Consider the following 26764-nt stretch of genomic DNA (forward strand, 5'->3'; position numbering starts at 1 on the left):
AGAATGGCAGCTATTATGAAGACAACAATAAGTGTTGGCAAGGATGTAGGGGAAAAAGTACACTCATACATTGCTTGTGGGACTGTAAATTGGTGCAGCCAATATGGAAAGAAGTATGGAGATTCCTTGGAAATCTGGGAATGGAACCATCATTTGACCCAGCTATCCCTCTCCTCGGTTTATACCCCAAAGACTTAAAAACAGCATGCTACAGGGACACAGCCACATCAATGTTTATAGCAGCACAATTCACAATAAACTGTGGAGCCAATCTAAATGCCCTTCAGTAGATGAATGGATTTTAAAATGTGGCATATATACACAATGGAATTTTACTCAGCATTAAAAGAGAATAAAATCATGGCCATTTGCAAAGTAAATGGATGGTGTTGGAGAAGATAATGCTAAGTGAAGTTAGCCAATTCCAAAAAAACAAATGCCAAATGTTTTCTCTGATATAAGGAAGCTGACTCATAGTGGGGTAGGGACGGGGAGCATGGGAGGAACAGCTGAACTCTAGATAGAGCAGAGGGGTGGAAGGGAAAGGGAGGGGGCAGGGGGTTAGCATGGGTGGTGGAATGTGATGAACATCATTATCCAAAGTACATGTATGAAGACACAAATTGGTGTCAACATACTTTATATACAAACAGAGTTATGAGAAATTGTGTTATATATGTGTAATAAGAATTGTAATGCATTCTATTGTCATTTATTTTTTAAAAAATCAATTAATTTTTTAAAAAAAAAGAATTAAGTATAGTGAATGGACATAGCATTCGTTTTGTTCCTTGTCACAAATTCATATCATTTTGCAAGAAAATATTATATTTATAACAGGAAAACTGCTTAAAATACAAAGACAGATATAAAAATGATTACATAGCTACCTGTATTTCATCTATGATAAGAAATACAAGGACATGCTTGGACAACCCTAGCCCAGGGTGGTTCCCTTTCCCAGAGGCCCTGTACCTTTCAGGGCGGAACTCCTCAGGCTCTGGCCAGTGCTGTGGGTCTCGATGAAGAACAAAGCTTGGTATCATCACCACTGTTCCCTTCCTAAGGGGCAGTCCATTGATTTCAACATCTTTCTTACAGACCCTCTCAAGTCTGCCAGCAATTGGGTACAACCTGAGAGTTTCATTCACCACCATGTCCAGGTACTCCATCTGTAACACGGTATCATAGGTAGCAGGTGCCTGAAGAGAAAAAAAAAGAGATTTTTTGAAATTCATGTTTAGAACTAACTTTAAACACAATCTACGTAGTTTTATTAAAGTGTTAGGAGGTCCCAAGAATAACAGAATGGTGAAGGACAGTAGTACTTACAATTGACTAAGCATTGTAAAAACAATCATGTCCATTTGACAACCCTATCCATGGCCCACTGAGAAGTGCAGAGTAGTTATGTACATAAGAGACCTTTGGGACAATCCCAAATTCAGTGTGTAATATCCTCAGCATCATCATGTACTACTTTTTCTCATGTGAGGAAAAGTAACTAATAGAATATGACAAATACACTCAGGTAAAATATGTGAAAGTCACTGTAACCTTTCACTACAAAAATCACATGTCTATTTCAAGGAAATAGAACATAGAAAAGAGGAAATAACCCATTATACATCCGTTTTTTCTTGAATAATCCTGCTTTGAATATATATATCTTAGAGATAACACTATATCATGTAAATAATGTTGGGAAAAATGGTAACTTCTACGCTAATACCACCAAAAAAAGGCTAAGATTGGATGGCACCATGTCACACAATTTCAGTTCCAGAGAACATTCTAAGGAGGACAAGAAGCCACTCTCAGTCTGACCCTCTGTTGCTATACCCATCTTCTGGTTGTTCTTCAAGGCTTCATTGTGAGCTCTGAAGAAGAAGCTTTGTGCCAACTTCACTCCAAACCAGCCATGCCAGCCCCAGAAACCAGGTGTCTTGATATCTGATAGACTCCCTGTTTAGGCAGAGGTGTGAGGACAGCAAGCACAACATGTGGCTAATGCCTGATGTGACATTGGAGAGGAGACCGGTAGAAGTAAAGAGTTTGGTTCAGGAGCCAGAAAACCTGACTCATCCCTTGGCAGCTTCTCTCTAATACATGACTAGAGTGTGAAGATGTGTGGATCAGAGCAGAGTCAGCCTGCCCACCAAGCCCAGGCTCACTCAGTAGACAGCCAGGCAAGAGCTCATGCCACAGCTCAGCAGAGCCAATGATCTGGACACTTTAGCGACACATGCTTACACTTCCTAGGTATCATCATGGTAACTGGTAATGGATTAATGGATACAACTGAAATTTCACTCTTAAAAATTCCTTGTGGTTTTGGAAATAGCATTTTCTCCAAAACACTGTTTTCTCCTTCATTTGTCTCTTCAGATCTTTTCCAAATAGAGCTGGTGAAAAGAATCAGTGACTATATTTTGGACAAAGCCTCCTAGGAAGGGACGAGGAGGCAGTCTTGCTGAGGCTCCGCCTCTTTCCTCCCTCTGCAGGTACCATCTTCTCACCTTATTGGGCAAAGCCACATCAATCTCCTGCTGCAGTTTGGTCTGGGCATCAGGATTGGTGGCCAGTTCATACAAAATGAAGGAAAGAGCACTGCTCGTGGTCTCATAGCCAGCAAAAATGAAGATAATTGATTGGGCCACAAGCTCCAGGTCAGACAGGGCTAATGGAAGAGGAAACACAATTTAGGTAAATCCAGCAAATCACAACATCAGGGTTTGGATTAATAGAAATCACATTAAAACCCACAATCACCAGGCAGGACCATGGAAAAGCAGTTCAGGGTCATTCTCAGAGTTTGTCTGATAGAGGAGACAATGGAAAACTTTTTTTAATCCAGTTTTCCTGAGGTCTATACCACACTTGGACTGGGCTTCTAGCTGTGCCATTCTCAGCACCACCAAAGATAGGTAATTTCAAGAGACACCATTTCTATTTTTTTATTTTTTTTATTTTTTATTTTTTATTTTTTTTAAATTTTTTATTGATTATTTAAAGCATTACATAGCTCATGATATATCATCTTTCATACATTAGACTCAAATTGTGTTTTGAACTCCCATTTTCACCCCAAATATAGATTGCAGAATCACATCTGTTACATATTCACATTTTTACATAATGCCATATTAGTGTCTGTTGTATTCTGCTACCTTTCCTATCCCCTACTATCCCCCCTCCCCTCCCCTCCCCTCCCCTCCCATCTTCCCTCTCTACCTCCCCTGCTGTTGTTCAATTCTCTCCCTTTTTTTTCCCCTCCCCCTTGCCCCTCATAGCCTCTTATAATTTTATGTATCCTTGAAGGAAGAGACACCATTTCTATCTAAGATACACAGTATGATCAATATGTCCCTTAGATTTTGTGTAAGTAAAAAAGGGGATGATATTCTCATCCAGGAAAATTTTAAATTATTCTAGGTAACATATAGCTTGAAACACTGATTTGATTGTTTATAATACTAAGGTTTCATTGAGTGGTCAACTGAAGAATCTTTCATCTAAACATGTTGGAGGAAATGTAAGGAAATATTGGGCAGCAAATGGACTGTTGCTACTGAAAGCCTGGTCCATGGACAAGCAGCATCAACAGCATTTGGGAAATTATTAGAAACACAGAATCTCAAACCCACCCTAGAACTACCAAGTCAAAATGTGAAGTTCCATGAAATGTGATGATTCTTGTGCATATCTTCCCTTGAGAAGTAGGGCTCATGCCAGTGAGAGGCATCAGGTAATAGAAGACCTGGGGCACCTCTCTTCAAAATGGATGATCTCAGAATACACAGAAACTACACAGTAACACACAATGTTAGAAGAGTAGTGACTGACACTGATATAATGAACGTCATTAAAGTATCAAAAGAAAACTGTCAATAGAGAGACAGTAAACATGACACGTGGGGGAAAAGTAGGGTGTATTTTAGTAAAACACAACACTATTCAGACATGAGTGAATGTCACCTTCCCTAGAACATGCCCTCTATCTGTTCTACTTCATGCACACTGAACAGCTCTTCTCATAGAAGCTGACCTCCATCATGATTTTTCTCTTGACAGAAGCTAAGCACAATCATGAAATTAACTCATGTATCTTGGAATGCATCAGGACTTTTAGCTGGGGCCCTGAAATAAACATGGTCCCTATGCCAAACATGCAATTTGGGATAAAAAATAATACACAAAACAAGTGTTTGAAAGGTCTACAGAATTCAGATTTACTGATGTTTTTTCCTATGATGTTTTTCTATGATGATGTTTTGGGAATATCTAATTATGAAATCTTTTATCCCAGTGAGTTTGAACCCCATGAAATAGGACTAAAAAGTCAAAGTTTGGGCCAGGTGCAGTGGCACACACCTGTAATCCCAGTGGGAGGCTGAGGCAAGAGGATCACAAGTCCAAAGCTAACCTTAGCAACAGCGAGGTGCTATACAACTCAACGAGACCCTATCTCTAAATAAAATATGAAGTAGGGCTGGAAATGTGGCTCAGTGGTTGAGTGCCCCTGAGTTCAATCCCTGATACCCCACTCCCCAACGCCAAAAAAAAGTCAAGGTTTGAAGCTTGGATGTTTGCATTCGTAGCTACCAGCCATATGTGAATGTTTAAATTTTAATTAATTAAAAATCAATACACTTCAGTTCCTCAGTGGCACTAGCCACATGTCAAATAGACTGTTTCCATTATCACAGAAAGCTGAATAGAACTGGGTAGATACATATAGGATAGATGGATGAATGGATGAATGGATGGGTGGATGGATGGATGGATGGATGATGATTTTCTATGATAATGTTATGGGAAGATTTAATTATCAAATCTTTTATCCCAGTGAGTATGAACCCCATGAAATAGGACTATAAAGTCAAGGTTTGGGCCAGGTGCAGTGGCACACACCAGTAATCCCTGTGGGAGGCTAAGGAGTGGATCACAAGTTCAAAGCCAACCTCAGCAACAGCGAGGCACTAGGCAACACAATGAGACCCCTGTCTCTAAATAAAATACAAAGTAGGGCTGAGGATATGGCTCAGTGGTTGAGTGCCCCTGAGTTCAATTCCTGGTAACCCTGTACCCTGCACCAAAAGAATAAGTCAAGGTTTGGAGCTCAAATGTTTGCATTTATAGCTACTAGCCATGTGTGGGTGTTTAAATTTTAATTAATTAAAAGTCAATACACTTCAATTCCTCAGTGGCACTAACTACGTATCAAGTGCTCAGTAGGCACATGTGTTTGGTGGTTATTTTATTGATGAGTTAAATTATAGACTGTTTCCTTCATCATAGAAAGCTGAATAAAACTGGATAATACATACAGGATAGATGGATATATGAATGGATAGATAGATAGATAGATAGATAGATAGATAGATAGATAACATGTACATTTGAACATAAAAATATGTACACTGGGGCTAGGGTTGTGGCTAGTGGTAGAGAACTCACCTAGGACATGTGAGGCACTGGGTTTGGTCCTTAGCACTGCATAAAAATAAAGGTATTGTGTGTACCTACAACTAAAAAATAAATTTTAAAAAAAAAAATTGTACACTGGCAGGCTGTAGTAAGCCCAGTCCTCATCTCTAGAATTAATTGCTCAACATTCAGGAATTTTTTCAGATGGTTGTCAAGGCACTGGGTACCATGAATTAGAACTGCAATGGGAGTATTTGTTTATTACAGAAATAAGCTGTAAATTAGGGAAAAAATTTGAAGGAGAGAGAAAAATAGTTTATATCATTGGATGGGAGTAGATACAGAAATATTTCTGTCCTCTGCTCCATGTAGAAGTATTTCATGTTAAAAATCTTGTCTGCAGAGAGTATCTAAGAGCAAAAATCTACAAGATGATCACAAATTTTGATTTCTAAATTCCATTAATTGCAAAAACAAAAACAAAGCTGTCAGGAGAAATAGAGCAGAAACCTGGAATATCTTAAATCAGAAAGCAAAAAAAAATACTTGGAAAATGAATAAAAAGGGCACAGAATACACTGTATGCTACTATAATGTGGATACATGTCATAGAATGTACAAGACCAAGAGCAAACCCTAAGGAAATCTGTGGACTTTGAATGATAGAAGTGTGTCAATACAGGTTCCTGAACTGTGATAAATATAACTCTCTGGTGGTGGATATTAAGAGTGAAGCATGACTACATGGAGAACCTCTATGTTTTCAGTTCAATATTGCTATGGCCATAATAAACAGAAGCTACTTTTAAAACAATCATTAAAAGGGTGACAAGAATAATAGAGGACTCAGGAGCTTACATGAAAGGGATTCCAGGGGAAAATATGGGAGAAATTGAGCATCAAAATAAAAATAGTAAGAAAATAAGTTGAATAAAAATACCATGCTGGTAAAAGAAATATTTGTTTATATCAGCTTCAACATTTGAACATGGTTTTAGATGTGTTTCTCTAGGAAGTTCCTCAGGCTACTGTATATAATATCCAAGCATGGCCTTTCTGCAACTTGGTAGAATTGCTCTTCTTCCTCGAGAATCTCCTGCACATTTCCAGAACACACTTCCCTCTGAGTTTCCCCATCAGTAGACGAGATAGCAACCTTGTTTACCTTTATGAGACTCCACATCTTTGGAATTCTGAGAATTTATCATAAGCTGAAGAAAATCCACCCGATGCTAGAAACAGAGAGATTTCAAAGATAGAAGGTTAATTATGAAGTCAGAAAAAAATTAAGAGTGCAGAACTTATCTTCGCTTCTGAGACTATGACTTCTTTAAATTCAGAAGTCCAGCTGGAGTTTCCTAAGTCATCAGTGAAGAAAAGCATCCATCTATAAACTTTGGTGAGTAGAACCTTTCCCTGAGTGAAAACAGGCTGTGGAGTCCAACAGCTACTGGTCTTTGCTCTCCCTGCTTGTGAGCTTCTGTGGATTCTGAACACAGCCTCCTGGCCAGAGAGTGGTTGGCTTTGTCTCCTGTTACATTTGTTTGCTCAGGGAAGAGTCCTGAACTGCAATATTTTGTTTTACTGCCTTAATTCTTCACCTAAGATGCCACAGATTAATCTCCTGCCATTTTTAGAGCTCATCATCAGATTTTAGGCAAGCTTCTTGAAAGATCCCAACATGCTTGAAGCTATGAACTTTGTCCTGAAACCTGGAGGGCCCATCTTGGCTCCCTGGCCTGCACACATCCTGTGCTGGGCTTCATACATGAGACAAAACCTTCACCTAAAGAACCCATGCCTGCTCCATGAGGGGGCCAGACAGTACCAGCTACCCTGAGGATGCCTTCTGTGGAGAGTTTTGTAAAGTGAGAGGTTTGGAAATGCAATGATTCTTTGCCAATATAAAATCTGATGAAATTAAAGCACCAAAAAATAATTTTTATGTTGAAATTTTATCTATTGAAGAAAAGGGATATGATAAAATGTTTTTCTTCTATTAAAAAATCATTTCAACTGATATATAAAACATTAAGCTGTACATATTAACTAGGTAACCTGATTACTTTGATATATGTATATTCTGTTTGATGTTTATGTCAGTTTAAATACATCTTTAATTGCATTTATCATTTCCTGATGATGGATGTTTTCAAAATCTATTTGGCTCAATTAATAGGAACAATTTTAAAATAGTGCAGCATGGAGTACATGGGAGTACATATCTCTCTTTGACATTCTGATTTCACTTCCTGTGGCTAGATACCCAGTAGTGAGATTGCTGGATCATACGGTGGGTCTGTATTTGATTTCTGAGGGCCCTCCACACAGTTTTCCATAAAGGCTGTCCTAATTTACATTCTACTCAACAATGTACAAGGATTCCTTTTTAGAGTATTTGGGACTTTTTCTATCAGCAATATTTATGCCTTGACAAACTAAATTCCAAGCCCATCATTTAACTGTAAATGCTTTCTCTTTGGTTCACTATTTTTTCAGTATTTGGAATATAGAATTTTATTTATTTAAGTCTTTTTTATTAGTTCTTTTTATTTATATGAGAGTAGAGTCCATTTTGACATAATTATAAAAAGCATGGAATACATCTTACTCTAATTCAGTTCCCTCTCTGATTCAGTCTTATATCTCTATTACCAGATGCTAAATTCTTTATTCTCTCCAAATGGAAACCCTATACTATTCTCAACCAAGAGTTCTTTATCTACCTTTTAAAAATATACAAAGAAGTATGGAAGTCATTCACCCATAGGCAAATAAGTTATCAAAAATGAACCTTCTCTGTAACCACCACCAGATTTTACCTGTTGTTTCTCTTGAAGGCGACTTTCTTTCATTCTGCTTACAGCTTTCTTTAAAAAATTTGTGACATCCTTTGGAAACATAGAGATATTCATTGCCTCAAAAATCGGAGTAAGGAATGGAAATATTGCTGCAGGAGAAAGAAAAAACAAAGGACACTTCAGTGAAAAATGTAAAATTTACCTGGAGCAATTACATCTTTTCTACCAATCAGAAAAGTGGAAGTCATAAGGGTTCCTAAAGAGGAACTGTTCCTTCTGAGACTGCTGATTGGGCTCCAGGCCACTGGCTGAGCAAGAAGATGTCATATATAGGGCCACCATCATAGTAGTGAGATCAGTGGCCCCTTCTGCCTTTGTGGCATGACCAAAGGAGAAAGATGAAAACCCTGACCCCTTTCCCCTTCGTGTACTGGAATAGCGTGTCTTTGGATAAAACTAGGCTTCAGTCTGATGCTGCAGTTAATTATGCTCTTCAAGAAAGAGAAGTCAGGATGGGACCAACAGAGCATGTATTCCTCAAGCACCACAGAAGGAATCCAGAAGGCATTATTAGAAAGAAAATTGGGAAACTCAAAGTATGGGCAAATTAATCAATATCCACCTAAATAAACACTGGATGAATGAAGAAATATAGTGAAACAAATAAAGTATTGAAAGGGAAAAAATGAGGCATAATATATCAAACTTGTGGAATGGAGAAAAAGCCATCATTGTGCAGAGGGAAATTCCTTATCTATTACATAAAATAAAGAGCACAAATGAATGATCAAATTTTACACAATAAATCATGAAAAAAGAGAGCAAATTAAACTTAAAGGTAAAAAAGGAAGAAAATATTAAGGATCAAAGTGGAAACTAATCAAATAAAAAAATAAAATCAATAGAAGTAATTAGTGAAAACAAATGCAATTCTTTGGGAAAAAAAAAACACAACAAAATTGGCAAAATAATAGCTACACTGACCAGAAATAGAAAGGCTACAGTTACTAGCATTCAAAATAAAAACTAGGGAAATACGTAGAAAGAAATATAAAGATGTTGTAACAATCAGATTATCACAACAATTAACAAATTACATAAATGAAATGGACAAATTCCTAAAAATACACAAAACAGAAACTGACACAAAAAGTAATACAAAATATATATTTACATACATCAGGTGATGAGACTAAATTAGAAACTAAGAACTTTTCTACAAAGTGAAGCTCAGGTCCAGATGTTTCATGGACATTTCTACCAAACATTAAAAAACTAATACCAATTCTTTACCTCTTTACAAACATTCATAGAAATATCAAGTATTTTTTAAATATAGAGTACAGTTAACACTTGTAAAAGATCCTAAAATGCCCATATTAGCCTAATCCTAAGACTTAACACAAAGATAACACAGGAGAACTACAAACTGATATATCTTATAATTATGGATGCAAAATCTCAACAGAATATTAGCAAATGAAATAATTTGTTGTTCTCTTCTCTACCTCCACCTCTCTCTCTCTCTCTCTCTATTTCCCACTTATCTGTCTCCCCAAAGTCTCTTTCTCTCTTTTCTCCTGCTACTAGCCAACATCTTTTGATTCCTCTTTTATGTTTCCTAAGATCTAATAACTCTATATACTCATCTCCTACCTCCTTAAAATCTCATCCTAACCCCTCCTCCATGTTCTCTCTTTGTCCACCATTATAAACTGTAGATCCTTTTGCAACCTACCTCTACATGGTTGATAATAATTAAACTCACCATTTCTGTCTATTGTGACAAAACTGTAAACATCTCAATAGAAGCTATTTGGTTTAATTAAGCCTGAATATTGTTTGCATTGGGATATGTTAATATTGATCTCTTCCTTAAAGGAGAGGTAATGGAATCCTTCAGGGACACTATAAGTCTATCGATAAAAACTCTAATACATTGGATCTACACTGCTAAAGGGAAAGACACACAAACAATATGAAAAAAACAAGGGAAAAAAGTGCCCCAAACAAACCAAGATACATTACTAGAATCAATGGCCAGCACAGCAGAAGAGATGTCCAAGAAGAAGTTCAGGATGTATGTAATTAAAATGTTCTGTGAATTAAAGGATGATATAAGAAAGCAAACACAGGTAACAAAAGGTCATTTCAATAAAGAGCTACATAGGCAAACACAGGAAGCAAAAGATTACTTCAATAAGGAGATAGAGATTCTACAAAAAAGATAAAAAGGAAAAGAAATCCTTGAAATGAAGAAAACGATAAACCAAATTTAAAACTCAATAGAAATCATCACAAACAGACGAGATCACTTGAAAGATAGGACCTCAGACAATAAAGACAAAATATATAATCTTGAAAGTAAAGTTGACCACACAGTAAAGATGATAAGAAACCATGAGCAGAACATTCATGAATTATGGAATAACATGAAAAGGCCAAATGTGAGAATTATTGACATAGAGGAAGGCATAGAGTTCCAAAACAAAGGAATGAACAATTTATCTAATGCAATAATATCAGTATCTTTTCCAAACGTGAATAATGAATAGGAAAATCAAATACAAAAGGCTTATAGGACACCAAGTGTACAAAATCACAACAGATCTACAAGGGTAATAACAATGAAAATGCCTAACATACAGAATAAGGAAATAAATTTAAAAGCCAAAAGAGAAAGGAATCAGATTACATATAGGAGGAAATCAATTAGTATCTCTGCAAATTTCTAAACCCAGACCTTCAAAGCTAGAGGGTCCAGGAACAATATATACCAAACTATGAAAGAAAATGGATGCCAATAAAGAATCCTATATCCAGCAAAATTAAGCTTTAGATTTCATGATAAAATGAAAACCTTCCATGATAAACAAAAATTAAAAGAACTTACAACTAGAAAGCCTGGACTAGAGAACATCCTTAGCAAAATATTCCATGAAGAAAAAATGAAAAACAACAATTAAAATCAGCAAAGGGAGGAACTACACTAAAGGAGAAGCCAATCAAAGGAGAAACCAAGTCAAGTTAAAAACCAAAAATAAAGCAAAATGACTGGAAATATTAACCATATTTCCCTGAATGTTAATGGTCTAAACTCATCAATCAAAAGACATAGACTGGCAGATTGGATTTTTTACAAAACCAACAATATGCTGCCTTCAAGAGACTTTTCTCATAGGAAAAGACATCCACAAACTGAAGGTGAAATGTTGGGAATAAATATACCACTCACATGGACTGTGTAAACAAGCACAGGTTTCCATCCTCATATCAAATAAAGTAGACATCAAGCCAAAGTTAATCAAAAGGAATAAAGAAGGACATTCATACTGCTTAAAAAAACATTCATCAACAAGAAATAACAATTATAAATACTTATGCCCCAAACAATGAATTATGGGATAACATGGAAAGGCCATTTACATTCATCAAACTCTTCTCAATTTCAAGAGTAAAATGGACCACAATACAATAATACTGGGTGACTTTAACACACCTTATTCACCACTGGATAGATCTTCCAAACAAAGAAACTATAGAACTCAATAATACAATCAATAACTTAGATTTAACAGACATATAGAGAATATTTCATCCATCAATGAGTGAATACACTTTCTTCTCAGCAGCACATGGATTCTCCTCTAAAATAGACCATATATTATGCCACAAAGCAACTCTTAGCAAATACAACTCTTAGCAAATACCCTGGATGCCATCAGATTAAAATGGAATGAAATTAGAAATTAATGATAAATGAAAAATAGAAGCTACTCCAACACCTGGAGACTAAATAATATGCTACTGAATGAGCAAGGGATAGCAGAAAACATCAGAGAGGAGATTAAAAAATTCTTAGAGGTAAAAGAGAACACTGATACAACATATTGAAATATCTGGGACACTATGAAGGCACTACTAAGAGGAAAGTTCATTGCATGGAGTTCATTCCTTAAAATAAGAAAAAGTCAATAAATAAAGGACCTAACATTACATCTCAAAGCCCCCCCAAAAAGAACAATCAACATTAAAAATAGTAGAAGACAGGAAATAATTAAAATCAGAGCTGAAATCAATGACTGAAACAAAAGAAACAATTGAAAAAATTGTCAAATCAAAAAGCTGGTTCTTTGAAAAAAACAAAATTCATAAACCCTTAGCCACACGAATAAAGAGAGAGAAAACTTAAATTAATAAAATTTGTGATAATGAAGGAAATATCATGATGGACACATCTGAAATACAGAAGATAATTAGAAACAATTTTGAAAATTTATACTCCAATCAAATAGAAAATATCGAATACAATGACAAATTTCTAGAGTCATGATCTACCCAAACTGAATCAAACTAATATACACAAATTAAACAGATCAATTTCAAGCAAGGAAATAGAAGACACCATCTAAAGCCTACATACAAATAAGAGCCATGACCAAACAGATTTTCATAAGACCTTCAAAGAAGACCTAATACCAATACTCCACAAATTATTCCATGAAATAGCAAAAGACGGAACACTTCCAAACTCATTCTATGAAGCCAGTATCACTCTGATCCCTAAACCAGCCAAACACACATCAACAAAAGAAAATTTCAGACCAATATCTTTAATGAACATAGATGCAAAATGTCTCAATTAAATTCTGGCAAATCCATACTACAAAAGTGTTATACACATTTCATGCAATCCCTATTAAAATCCCAATGATGTTCTTCAAGAAATAGAAAATGCAATCATAAAATTTATTTGGAAAAATAAGAGACCCAGAATAGCTATCACATCACTATAACAGATCTTAAACTATACCACAGAGCTATAGTAACAAAAACAGCATGGTATCTGCACCAAAATAGACTTGTTGACCAATGGTACAGAATAGAGGACACAGAGACAAACCCACATGAATATCATACTAGACAAAGGTGCCAAAAACATTCACTGGGGAAAAGAGCCTATTCAACAAATGGTGCTGGCAAAACTGGAAATCCATATTGGCCCCCAAACAGACATGTAGACCAATAGTAAAGAACAGAAGATACAGAGACAAACCTACACAAAATCAGTTATCTCATACTAGACAAAGGTGCCAAAAACATTCATTGGGGAAAAAAACCTCTTCAACAATGATTCTGGGACAACTCAAAATCCATATGTAGCAAAATGAAATTAAGTTCCTACCTCTCACCATACACAAAACTTAAGTCACAATGAATCAAGAACCTAGGAATTAGGCCAGAGACCCTGCACCTAATAGAAGAAAAAGTAGGCCCAAACTTTCATTATGTCAGATTAGACTCTGATTTCCTTAACTCCTAAAGTACAAGAAATAAAATCAAGAAACAATAAATGGGATGGATTCAAACTGAAAAGTTTCTTATCAACAAAAGCAACAATCAATAAGGTGGAGAGAGAGCCTAAAGAATGGAAGCAAATTTTTACAACATGCACATCATATAGAGCACTAATCTCCAGGATATATAAAAAATTCAAAAAACTTAACACAAAAAAAACAGCACAACAAATAACCCTATCAATAAATGGGCTAAGGAATTAAACAGACATTTCTCAGAAGAAGATATACAATTGAGCAACAAAAATATATGAAAAAATGTTCAACATCTCTAGTAATTAGAGAAATGCAAATCAAAACTACTCTAAGATTTCATTTCACTCCAGTCAGAATGGCAGTTATGAAGAATACAAGCAAAAATATATGTTGGTGAGAATTTGCGGGGGAAGGCACTTACATTGCTGATGTGCCTGTAAATTGGTGCAACCACTTTGGAAAGAAGTATGGAAATTCCTCAGAGAACTTGGAATGGAACCACCATTTGACCCAGCTATCCCACTTCTCTGTTTATACCCAAAGGACTTAAAATCAGCATACTACAGTGATGCAGCCACATCAATGTTTATAGCAGCTCAATTCACAATAACTAAACTGCAGAACCAACCTAGATTCCCATCAACAGATGAATGGATAAAGAAAATGTGGTTCATATACAAAATGGAATCTTATTCAGCATTAAAAGAGAATAAAATCATGGCATTTTCAGATAAATGGATGGAGTTGGAGAATATCATGCTAAGTGAAGTAAGCCAATCCCAAAACAACAAAAGCCAAATATTTTCTCTCATAAGTGGATGCTGATCCATAATGGGTGGGAGGGTCATCTGAGGAATGAAGGAAGTTTGGATAGGGCAAGGGAAACGGAGGGGGGATGAGTGTAGGAAAGATGGTTGAATGAGATGGACATCATTACCCTAGGAACATGTGCTCCATTTGTGTTTTATGTAGTGAAATGCATTCTGCTGACATGTATAATTCATTAGAACAAATAAATAAATAATTTCTTTTAAAAAAGAAATGAAGTACTCACACATGCTTCAGGATGGAAGAATTTGAAAACACAATGATAAATGAAAGAAGTCAGACATGCAAAGCCACATACTGTGGGATTCATTAATAGAAAATTCACAGTATCAGCAAATCTATAGAGTCAGAAAATAGATCCATGGTTGCTTAGGCTTGGGGAATAGAGAGTTGATAATGATATGATAGCCTGCTTCTGAGTTGACAAATGGTCACTAGTGATGGCTGAGTATATCTTTGTACTGAAAACCATTTAATTGTATAAATTAAGTGGGGTAATTAAAAGGTATGTTAATTATGTATCAATAATGATCTTCTTTAAATAGAGAGAGGAAACGAATAACATGGTAGTCCACATACTTATTGAGAGGAGCAAAGGGTCAAAGAAATCAAATTTTAAGAGCTTCTTGACTTTCTCCACAAAGGGATCTTGTGGGTTGTTCAGGGAATCGATGTTCACTCCAAATGATGTAGCAGTGATCACATCCATGCTGTAGGCCCCAAAAATGCTGAATAGAGAAAGACATGGAAAGTTAAAATCAGTGCATCTTCCCAATCCTTCTACTACACATGCAGCAAGAAGTAGGAGGAAGTTCACATACCCAGGCAAGACAAGCAATGAGCCACACACTGTCACAGTTTTCTGCTGGACTATGAGTCCATGATCCCTTCACACTGACTATGAGGCCTTTATGAGTTGCAAATGAGGTACTTACCTTGTTCCAGGACTGATAGGGACAGTGAGGTGAGTTAGACTCACCTCTGAACTCAAGAAGTTCACCCACACAGGAATCAGATCCATAATCAGACACACTACAGTAGCACAAATAGAATGTGGATGATGACAGTTGTATACAAACTGAGCTTCAGCAGGACAAGGGTAGAATAACTGAGTCTTCCCAGAGGGCTCAAAAAAAGGTGACCTTGACAGTACTTTGTCTTCTAGTATATCAAACCTTGGTGGATACAGGAGAGATCCTTTCTCCCTCAGCTTCCCTGACTCCTCCTGGGAGCACCTCCTTCTTAGAAGAACAGTTGGAGTTGTGACTCCAAACTCTTGCTTTGTCTGCTCATTGTACAAGCTCAACATTTGGAATTCAGTTCTGTGGCAGGCAGTTGGAGGGGGTCCTGGTAGAGCTTGGAATGCCAGAGCTGCCCTGCTACTTACTCTTTCAAGTTGATAAATTTGCCCTTCTCTGATTCCAGTCTCATGTTTTTCACCAACACATCTCCATACTGGTTAATGATGGGGAACATCTATGCACAAAACACAAGATCACCCATAGTTCAGTGAGGAGACTCAGTCCCCAAGGCTATGGTTTTCCCAGGATGAAGAAGTATGAGACATTTATAATGAATCTTACTATATCTCTTCTAAAACATAAAGACAAAAGAACATTTTTAGGAAGTTCAAATTCAGAGGACTATCCCTTGTAAAGGGACTACTATCTATCTCACTTTCTACCCATTCCCAGATTTATTCTTTCCAATGAAAAGCCCTCCTATTTTATTACCTCCTTGAGTTTTCCACTGGTGAAGGTTGGAGACAGCAGTGTTCTTATTCTCTTCCACTCTTCATCCTCAGACAAAGAGATGGCTTTTTTCATAAATCCCACTGGACCAAAATCCTAGAGCCCAGAGGAAAAGAGATTTTGTCCTACATAAATTTGGAGGTCTCAAAAGCTGCAAAAGTTTGTTAAACAAGCATGATTTACTTAAAAAAATGTTTAGTGACTGCCTACTAGGTAGCTAGCACTATGTCAGATACTCAACAGTATTTATTCCAAGTGCCTAGCCTCCTGTGAGTTTGGAAGAGACACCCAGGCACCTCACACCATTTTTGGACTTTATATTGCAACCTTTGTTTAGATGTAAAATTCCCCTTGGTTGGAAGCTTTTTCCATGGGAATAGACAGGAAGAAGACCTAGTACAACCTCCAGGGCTATGCAGAGCAGAAATGGGTTGGTGACAGATATCAGGTGTTCTTGGTCAACTGTATGTTACCTAAGATCAATTCTGTCTTTACATGCATTTACAGCATAAGCATCTTGATAAAGGGGAGGTTACATATGATAATTTTAAAAATAATAATATTTGAAACTTAAAGGATTTGGAATATAAGTGTAATACAGGAAAAACACAAGTTATTAGTGGAAGTTCTTCCAATATTTTCTACAAGGGCAGAGGGGGAAAGGAAGATAATTCTATTTTTCACCTGGGTGCTAGCCCACAAAAGCAAATCCCTTGAAATTTAGTTCCATCATCTAAAATACATTTTTGTATTAAAATGTATGCTTCCAGTCAGGCACAGTGATACATGCCTGTAATCCCAGCAGCTTGGGAGTCTGAGACAGGATGCTCGCAAGTTCAAAGCCAGCCTCGGCAATGGTGTTACTTACTATTTCAAGTTGATAAACTTGAGTAAATAAGCAATGGTGAGGTGTTAAGCAATTCATTCACTGTAAAAATTTAGGAGATTAGGAACAGAGGGAAGTTTCTTCAACTTGACAAAGAGTACAAAAATCCATTTTCTGCTAACAGTGTACTTACTGTGGCAAACTGAATGTTTTCTCTCAAGCATCAGGAATAATTCTACAATGTATGTTCCGTCATATACAGAAAGACAAGTAAAAACGTTCATCTGAGTGCAGATTAGTGATTTGGACATGTTGGGAAGTAAATAGAGGCTGGATTTGGGCAGTGTGGAATATATGTATGTATTGAACATATTATCATACATTAATCAAAGTTTTTTAAAAACTTTTTGTGATGCTGGGAATTGAACCCCAGACTTTGTACCTGCAAGGCAAGCACTCTTCCAACTGAGCTAGACCCAGCACCCAAAGTTTTTAAAAAGTGAATATAGAGATTGTATGGAAATACACACACACACACACACACACACACACACATCAGCCTCATCTAAAATTGGGGTAAACTTTGGAAGATTAAAGTCTATATCCTTCAAAAGAAATGTTCACTCTACTGGCTCTTATTCAACCTCACACTGGAACTCCCAGCTGATGTCAGAGGAAAAGAAAAATAAATAAAAGGCATACAGATAGGATTTTACCTATTTGTAAGTGCAAACATTGACCAATGTGGTAAACACAAAAGAAACCAGGCACATTTCTAAGGTTAATGAAGAACTGGTGAAAACACATTAAAAACACAATCAAATCTACACAAATGTAGGAATGTGATAAATTTGCACAGAGCTGTACACTCATACATATAGGCACACAAAACAGGAAAAATGAAAATAAAAAGCCTATATTGTATCAATTTCCTGTTACTATAGAAATAGGAACTTAATAAATTTATAGTCATGTAAGAAATTATCTTTGGGTAAAACATAATAAATTATACATGCAACTGCCTGGTAATGTTTTTGGCAAGGAATGCCCTCTGAATTTATAAATATCTCAGGATAAAAATTGAGTTAATAAATAAATAAATAAATGTTACTTTGGGTTAGACAAAGGGGAACAAAGGGAAGGGTGAGGGGATGGTAATAGGAAAGACTGTAGAATGAATCAGACATAACTTTCCTGTGTTCATATATGAATACACAACCAGAAAAACTCAACATTATGTCCAAACACAGGCTTGTGAAGTTGTAGGTCATGTATGTATAATATGTCAAACTACATTCTAGGGTTGTGCATAACTGGAAAGAATAAATTAAAAACTTAAAAATAACTAAATAAATGTTAAAATGTTGAAAAGTAAATGCTTACCCGTCGGTTAGTGAAGGCAGAATAACATTCTTTGATGAGCACTGTTTTGATAATGCTGGGCTCCGTAATAACCAAAACAGGCCGTCGACCATCATATATGCTGTGTTAGAAAATAGGGCTGATTAAATCTAACAGGCCAGATTCTGCAGCAGAAATCCAGACTTTGATCCTGAGGTTACCTATTCCACCTGCCTAGTCCTACAATACATAGCAACATGAAGTTCTGGTTGGGGATTCTGACCACAGAAGCCACTGGAGTCTTCATAGCATAAAGGGTAAAGTAGTTAAAGTAGGTAGGAAGAGAAATGTAGAGACAAAATACACTCCTAAGAGATCATAATTAGAAATAGCATTGCAACACTTGTTAAATCTAGATGGTGAATATAATAGTATTGCCTACACTACTTTCCATAACTAAATTCATTTATTATTTATTGTAATTGTAGGTGGACAGAATGCCTTTATTTATTAATTTTTATATAGTTCTAAGGATCAAAACCAGTGCCTCACATGTGATAGGCAAGTGCTCTGCCACTGAGCTACAGCCTTAGCCCATAGTCTCCATAACTTTTCACATCATAAAATATTGGATTATTCAAAAGGCTATTAGGTTAGTGAAAAAAATTGAAGGCAGATAGTTGGCTAACTGGTCACAATTACTAAGTTTTGCAAGTGGTAGCTGGAGTGGAGCCTTTGGAGATCCAGCAGGGAATGTTATGTCACTGGATCACATGGTATCTATAGGCCATGTCAACTGAGCAGAACACTGTGGTCAGCCCTGTGGATTTCTGTGGATTGATGAAAGAAGATGGAGAAGAAGAGTCAATGTCTTCTACCACTATTTTTAGTGTAGAGCAAAATGATTACCCCTCTTCTATGGCTCTCACCAAACCCCCACCAGCTCTGAAAGGGAATAGTTGCTATAGTTAGCTGAGGCCACCCTCCAATATAAACCCCATCAATCCACCAGGGAACTCACTGGTGGAACTACATTCTATGTCTGGTCTTAACATCAAATGGATGAAGGAGAGAAAGAAATGCTTGGGTCTACTTCATTGAAAAGCCAACGCTGAAAACTTAAAAATGGCATATGAGCAACAATAATGATGACAATAAAAAAGAAGAAAAAAAGTAAAGGAAATGAAGAAAACTGAGCAGAAGGACTTCCCATCTGCTTCTCAGTACCTCCCAGCCATGTGTTCAAAAGCATGCATTAAATCTGAAAATTAAATAATGGAATTTTGCTTTTAAACATCAATGAGGAAAAAGATGATGTCATAGACTTATAAGCCCACAATAAAAAAAAAAGTTGTCAAATAATACATATTATTCAATTAAAGGAGTCTAAAACAAACAAAAATGGGGAAGATTGGAATAACCAGACACTGGACATAAAGTACGGCTAGGAGACTCTGGGTCATCAAAGGCAGGAGAAAAGCCAAAACATGCAACACTGTCAACCTAAATCACACTATGGAACCCAACTCCAGATGAGATGCAGGACCCTTGGCAGTACAAGCCTCCAAGGACTTTGCAGCACAGAGGGTTGTATCCCAAAAGCTCTGGGCTGAGATTGTCCTCACACATTGGGGTGCCACATCATAACGAGTCTACCAAAGAGAAATTTCCAGAATACTCACCCCCATGTTTTTCCATACTTTTTATAACATTCTGCATCAAAATTAAAAAAGCCCTAGGAAGAAGAACAAAATGAAATTCCATTATTGTAAATATACTGACATCACATCAAATGACCCAAATCCCATGAAATCAGGTTTGATGTTCCTAACAGGTGGTTAGAGAGAAGCTCTTACTCAGAGGCTTCTGAGGAGAAAAGAGAAAATATGCAATATTTGAAATGAAATATGTAAAGTCACTTAAATTTTCTCTAATTATTATACATACTCAACTAATTGCCCTTGTCTATGAATACAACATGCTTCTCTTCTGCATTATTTCTTCTTCTATTTATGTTGTCTCAGAAATACTGGGACCTTCTGAATTATTACCTCCATGGGCACATGAGGAAACCCAAAGTGAGAGAAAATGAGTGTTTCCCAGGGCCATCTTTTGTCTCCTCATCCAGTATCATTTTAATTTATCTCATGTTGTCTCTAAAATTCTGGTAGCATTAGGAAGTTAAAGATACCAGCAACCTCTTCTAGCCTAGGAGATTTATGTTGTCACAATCATATTGTTGAGTAAGTAAGTGAGATAGTGAGCACATAAAAAGTGGACTTGCTTTCCGGTGTCAACCTAGGAAAAGGGGAGATGCTACTTCTCTGCACATAGAACACAGATAGGTAAACACTGGCTCTGAGTTTTCATCATAGAAACTGAGCAATTAATCTTCCTCATTTGTAATATTTTAACTGTGCAAATAAAGCATCCCAGAGGTATGAGTGTATCTTCCTAGAATCTGCACTGAGAAAAAAGAAAACTGTGAGAATGCTCTCAGTCTGAACAGAAAGTCCACAGATTACAGTGTGTTTGTGCCAGAGTCCTGAGCTCATCAACAGAAGTGAACCTGACACTATGAGGAGTTGTAAACAGAGCCCCAGGGTAAACCAGACTGTGCTTTGGATGGGGCCCTCACACAGTTTATGAAGCTTAGAAATCTTGAAACTTCTCTCATGGAGCTGAATTTCTACTGATGTAACTAAGCAGATGTGTGCAATTATAGGAGGCAAAACAGGGAGTTCAAATGACACTCACCCGGCGATAATTAAGAAGAGTTCCAAAAAAGGGCAGAGGTGTTGGCCCTGGAATTCCCAGCTTCTTAAAATATCCATGTGAATAGGTCCCATATCTACAAAGTGGAAGAGAAATCCAGGTCAAGGGATTGTGACTGTGTGTATATAGAGGCTCACGAGTCACTGATTCAAGAATGGGAACAGTGAAGCCAGGCAGATAACATGTAAGCCATAAATAACAACAAAAACTCCAATGGCCCTAATTATATCTGCTCATCATCTCCTCTCTCACATTCCCTGAGGGACCACAAAAGTCATATTAACTAGCTCAAAGCAGCTAATTCCATCATGAGGCTCCCAATGCTACAGTAAATATCTGATATAAGTCCTCCAAACATGAACTTGAAAATTCCTGAGCAATTCAGCCTAGATTTCTTCCAGGTCACCTCATTCACTGGTGTCAGTTTAGGAAGCTGACTTGATACCATCATGTTGGCCCCTCTAGGGGCCTCCAGTGGGGGCTGTCCACACTCTTGGTCTTCTTCCTTGAGCAGAGAGGAATAATCTCCCACTTTTTCATAATTCCTATTTGGATGCCTTTTATTGCATCCCTGGTCCACATTGTCCCTTACTCATCTGCTGTAAGAGATTAAGAACACTGGCATACAGGAAACTGTTGAGTAAGAATAACCAGCTGGGCAGGTGCATTTAAAGACATGCACAATCTACATCATGGATGTATGTATTAAATTAATATTTCTTCAATTGTTCAAAAAGATGAGGTCATTTTTAAACAGATTGGTTTTCACAAATACAGAATCCACGAGTCCTATTTTGACCTTCAGAAGGAACATGAGGAACTTACCTCAAAGAAATTGAACAGAATGAAATTAAAACATTTCCATTAATTTTAAAATGCCACTGGAGGGAAAATTGATGTAACAAAAGCCTGAGTACTACCCTTTACTTCAATTGTTGCAACCAGGTTTATATTTTCTATTTTCACATCACTATGAATGCCTACCCTTATAAAAGTGGATTTAAGATAGAAGTCAAAGATTCCAACATGGCGGGCGCAGAGAGATCAAGTCTCTGACCTCTTCATCTGTGCAGGCATAGGGAGTCGTAAACAACCTAAATCTGTTTGCTCAGGATCACTAGGCAATGCTGAGCTGACGTGGATCTGGGGCGAACAGTCTGGGCCTCTCAGAACACACACTGAGCCCAGATCGGCTGAATTCAAGTCCCGTTCGCCTGCTTCCCGCAGACAAATATCTGTGACTCAGCACTAATCCATCCGGCTGAAACAGCTGGTCGGGCCTTCTCATCCTACGGAGGTAAATGCCTACCGAGCCTTCATAGGTAGTGGCCACAGGTTTGAAACGGGGCTTGGGAGAGACAGTAAGGACCCACTCGTTGCATTGGTCACCTGGCAAAGGGAAACGAACTGTCGCCATTTGCAAGAGATACCACCATGGCAGAGAACTGACATCATCAGACTGTGGCAGAGGAGATAACTTCATTGAAACCTGCGGCTACAGGTGTGTAATTCCCTAGCCTTCCCTCTCCACACATCGGGGAAACCTTAAGGGCCCCTTCCAGCTCTGCTGTAAGGGCCCCTCCCAGCTCTCCCGTGAGCACGATAGCCAGACCGAGGGAATCAGAGGTGCCACGGGACCCGTGGCGCGGGATCCGTGGCGCGGAACTACCGCTCCCACCAGTGCTGACAGCTGAGGTCTCTTGCACCAGCTACCGGGGGCGTGGCTACCGGAGGGCAAGTAAAATTCACTGAGGATTCTCAGCCCCAAGCGCTACAAACTTAGGGTCTGATGGAATGGCAAACTGGAAGAGTGTGCCAAGTCGTTCATGAAAACAGGGCTCCCGGGAGCAGCAGACCTGGCATGTAGCCAGTATTTTGGTGAGCGGCACCCGTGAGAGGGGCCTGACTAGAGGAAAAGTGGGGAAGTGACTAGACACAAGAGGAGGCCTTAGACACTCAGGATTGGAGACTCGCCCAGTCTGGGAGGAGGAGCTGCTGCACAGTGATTGGTTCCCACGTATTGACAGGAGAAACTTGGCCTGGTGGGCACAGCGCCACCTACTGGAAGAGAAGTTAATCAAACTCTGAGACTGCATTTATTAGTTTTTTTTCTTTTTTCTTTTCTCTCTTTTTTTTTGATTTGGGTTGTTCTTTCATTTTCATTTTTCTTTCTTGTTGTTTTTTTAAATTTTTTCTACAATTTTTTTAAATTTTTTTTCTTCTAATTTTAATTTTAATTTTATTTTTTTTTAATTTTTCTTTTTTTATTTCCTATTTTTTTCTTCTTTTGTCTTTTCATTCCTTTCAATTACCTTATCCCCCCTTCCTTGAATTCTACCTGATTACTCTCATTCTCTTTAGTGACTTCTTCCCTTCCCTTCTAATACCTTTCCTCCCAAGCATCAAATAAATTTATAGGAGTAAACAGTAACTCAGCAGTCAAACAGAACAAGAAGTAACATGAGCAGCTTCAAAAAGCAAGGAAGAAAAGGAGTAAAAACAATGCAGGACAGCCTAAATATTCAGGAGGACCTAGAGTCATCAGAAAAATGGTCATATAAAGAACTCAAGGAACACCTTGGACAGATGGAATGGAACCTTAAAGAGGATACAAGACAGCAAATTCAAGCAGCGAAAGAACACATTGAGAATGAATTACATAAACAGATAAAAGAAGAAGTTAAGCATCTTTATCAGGAGATAGAGATTATAAAAAATAATCAAACAATAATTCTAGAAATGAAGGAAATGATAAACCAAAGTAAAAACTCAATTGAGAGTATCACTAACAGAGTGGAGCAAGTAGAAGCCAGAACGTCAGATAATGAAGACAAAATATATCATCTTGAAAACAGTCTAGCCAACTCAGAAAGGCTGGTAAAAAAAACTCACAAAAAAAACATCCAAGAGTTATGGGATAACATAAAAAAACCAAACTTATGAGTCATCGGGATAGAAGAAGGTACAGAGATTCAAACCAAGGGAATGAGTAACCTGCTGAATGAAATAATTACAGAAAACTTTCCAGAAATAAAAAAGGAAACAGATATACAAATTGAAGATGCATACAGGACACCGAGCACAAAAAATCACAGTAGACCAACGCCAAGACACATTGTTATGAAGATATCCAATATACAGAACAAAGAGAAAATATTAAAAGCTACAAGAGAAGGGAGACAGATTACATTCAGGGGTAAACCAATAAGGTTAACAACTGATTTTTCATCACAGACGCTGAAAGCAAGAAGGTCATGGAACAATGTATTTCAAACACTGAAAGACAATGGATGCCAACCAAGAATTCTGTATCCAGCAAAATTAAGCTTCAGGTATGACAACGAAATAAAAATCTTTCATGATAAACAAAATTTAAAAGAATTTGCAGCCAGAAAACCAGCATTGCAAAGCATTTTGAGCAAAACACTACACGAGGAAGAAATGAAAAACAATAACCAAAACCATCAGTAGGAAGTGCCTCGGTAAAGACAGAGGGCGGGGGGAAAGATAATCATGGAGAAACAAACTAAATTTTTTAAAAAAAGGATAAATAATCAAACATGGATGGAAGTACAAAACATATATCAATAGTAACTCTGAATGTTAATGGCTTAAACTCTCCAATAAAGCGACATAGGCTGGTATCATGGATTAAAAAAACAAATCCAACAATATGCTGCCTTCAGGAGACACGTCTGATTGGAAAAGACATCCACAGGCTGAAGGTGAAAGGATGGGAAAAAATATACCACGCACACGGCCCTCGTAAGCAAGCAGGGGTGGCCATCCTCATATCGAATAAAATCGACTTCAAGACTAAGTTAATCAAAAGGGATAAGGAAGGACATTATATACTGTTAAAAGGAACCATTCACCAACAAGACATAACAGTTATCAATATTTATACACCAAATAATGGTGCTGCAACATTCATAAAACAAATTCTCCTCGAGTTCAAGAATCAAATAGACCACAACACAATAATTATGGGTGACTTCAACACACGTCTCTCACCATGGGACAGATCCTCCAAACAAAAGTTGAATAAAGAAACTATAGAACTCAACATCACAATCAATAACCTAGACTTAACTGACATATATCGAATATATCAACCATCACCAAATGGATATACTTTTTTCTCAGCAGCACATGGATCCTTCTCAAAAATAGACTATATATTATGCCATAGGGCAACCCTCAGTAAATATAAAGGGGTGGAGATAATACCTTGCATTTTATCTGATCATAATGGAATGAAACTGGAAATCAATGATAAAAGAAGGAAGGAAAAATCCTACATCACATGGAAAATGAACAATATGTTACTGAATGATCAATGGGTTACAGAAGACATAAAGGAGGAAATCAAAAAATTCTTAGAGATAAATGAAAATACAGACATAACATATCGGAATCTATGGGACACAATGAAAGCAGTTTTAAGAGGAAAATTCATTGCCTGGTGGTCATTCCTCAAAAAAAGAAAAAACCAACAAATAAATGAGCTCACACTTCATCTCAAAGCCCTAGAAAAGGAAGAGCAAAGCAACAGCAAATGTAGCAGAAGGCAAGAAATAATTAAAATCAGAGCAGAAATCAATGAAATTGAAACAAAAGAAACTATTGAAAAAATTAACAAAACTAAAAGATGGTTCTTCGAAAAAATAAATAAGATCGACAGACCTTTAGCCATGCTAACGAAGAGAAGAAGAGAGAGAACTCAAATGACTAACATACGGGATGAAAAACGCGATATCACAACAGATGCTACAGAAATACAGAAGACAATTAGAAATTATTATGAAAACCTATACTCCAATAAAATAGAAGATAGTAAAGACATCGATAAATTTCTTAAGTCATATGATTTGCCCAGACTGAGTCAGGAGGATACACACAATTTGAACAGACCAATATCAATGGATGAAATTGAAGAAGCCATCAGAAGACTACCAACCAAGAAAAGCCCAGGACCGGATGGGTATACAGCGGAGTTTTACAAAACCTTTAAAGAAGAATTAATACCAATACTTTTCAAGTTATTTCAGGAAATAGAAAAAGAGGGAGCTCTTCCAAATTCAATCTATGAGGCCAACATCACCCTGATTCCAAAATCAGACAAAGACACCTCAAAGAAAGAAAACTACAGACCAATATCTCTAATGAACCTAGATGCAATAATTCTCAATAAAATTCTGGCGGATCGCATACAAAAACACATCAAAAAAATTGTGCACCATGATCAAGTAGGATTCATCCCTGGGATGCAAGGATGGTTCAATATATGGAAATCAATAAATGTTATTCACCACATCAATAGACTTAAAGATAAGAACCATATGATCATCTCGATAGATGCAGAGAAAGCATTCGATAAAGTACAGCATCCCTTTATGTTCAAAACATTAGAAAAACTAGGGATAACAGGAACTTACCTTGGCATTGTAAAAGCTATCTATGCTAAGCCTCAGGCTAGCATCATTCTGAATGGACAAAAGTTAAAGGCATTCCCTCTAAAATCTGGAACAAGACAGGGATGCCCTCTATCACCACTTCTATTCAATATAGTTCTTGAAACACTGGCCAGAGCAATTAGACAGACGAAAGAAATTAAAGGCATAAAAATAGGAAAAGAAGAACTTAAATTATCACTATTTGCAGATGACATGATTCTAT

At 37.1% G+C, this 26764-nt stretch overlaps 1 protein-coding gene across 1 annotated transcript in view; it reads right to left on the reverse strand.

Annotated features, from left to right (window-relative positions):
- Window positions 1-26764, reverse strand: part of LOC308650638 (cytochrome P450 3A9-like) — a gene marked incomplete at both ends in the record, with an annotated part of 162639 nt that overhangs the window by 132620 nt on the left and 3255 nt on the right. Inside the window, 10 exons of the mRNA XM_081296820.1 lie at window positions 976-1202; window positions 2520-2680; window positions 6596-6662; window positions 8253-8380; window positions 14972-15120; window positions 15780-15868; window positions 16126-16239; window positions 18353-18452; window positions 19993-20045; window positions 21068-21161. Of these exons, the coding sequence (XP_081152946.1) occupies window positions 976-1202; window positions 2520-2680; window positions 6596-6662; window positions 8253-8380; window positions 14972-15120; window positions 15780-15868; window positions 16126-16239; window positions 18353-18452; window positions 19993-20045; window positions 21068-21161 (1182 nt within the window). The remainder of the gene's footprint in view (window positions 1-975; window positions 1203-2519; window positions 2681-6595; window positions 6663-8252; window positions 8381-14971; window positions 15121-15779; window positions 15869-16125; window positions 16240-18352; window positions 18453-19992; window positions 20046-21067; window positions 21162-26764) is intronic.

Source organism: Spermophilus citellus, assembly GCF_964194105.1.
Source record: "Spermophilus citellus genome assembly, chromosome: 6".
Lineage (NCBI taxonomy): Eukaryota > Metazoa > Chordata > Mammalia > Rodentia > Sciuridae > Spermophilus > Spermophilus citellus.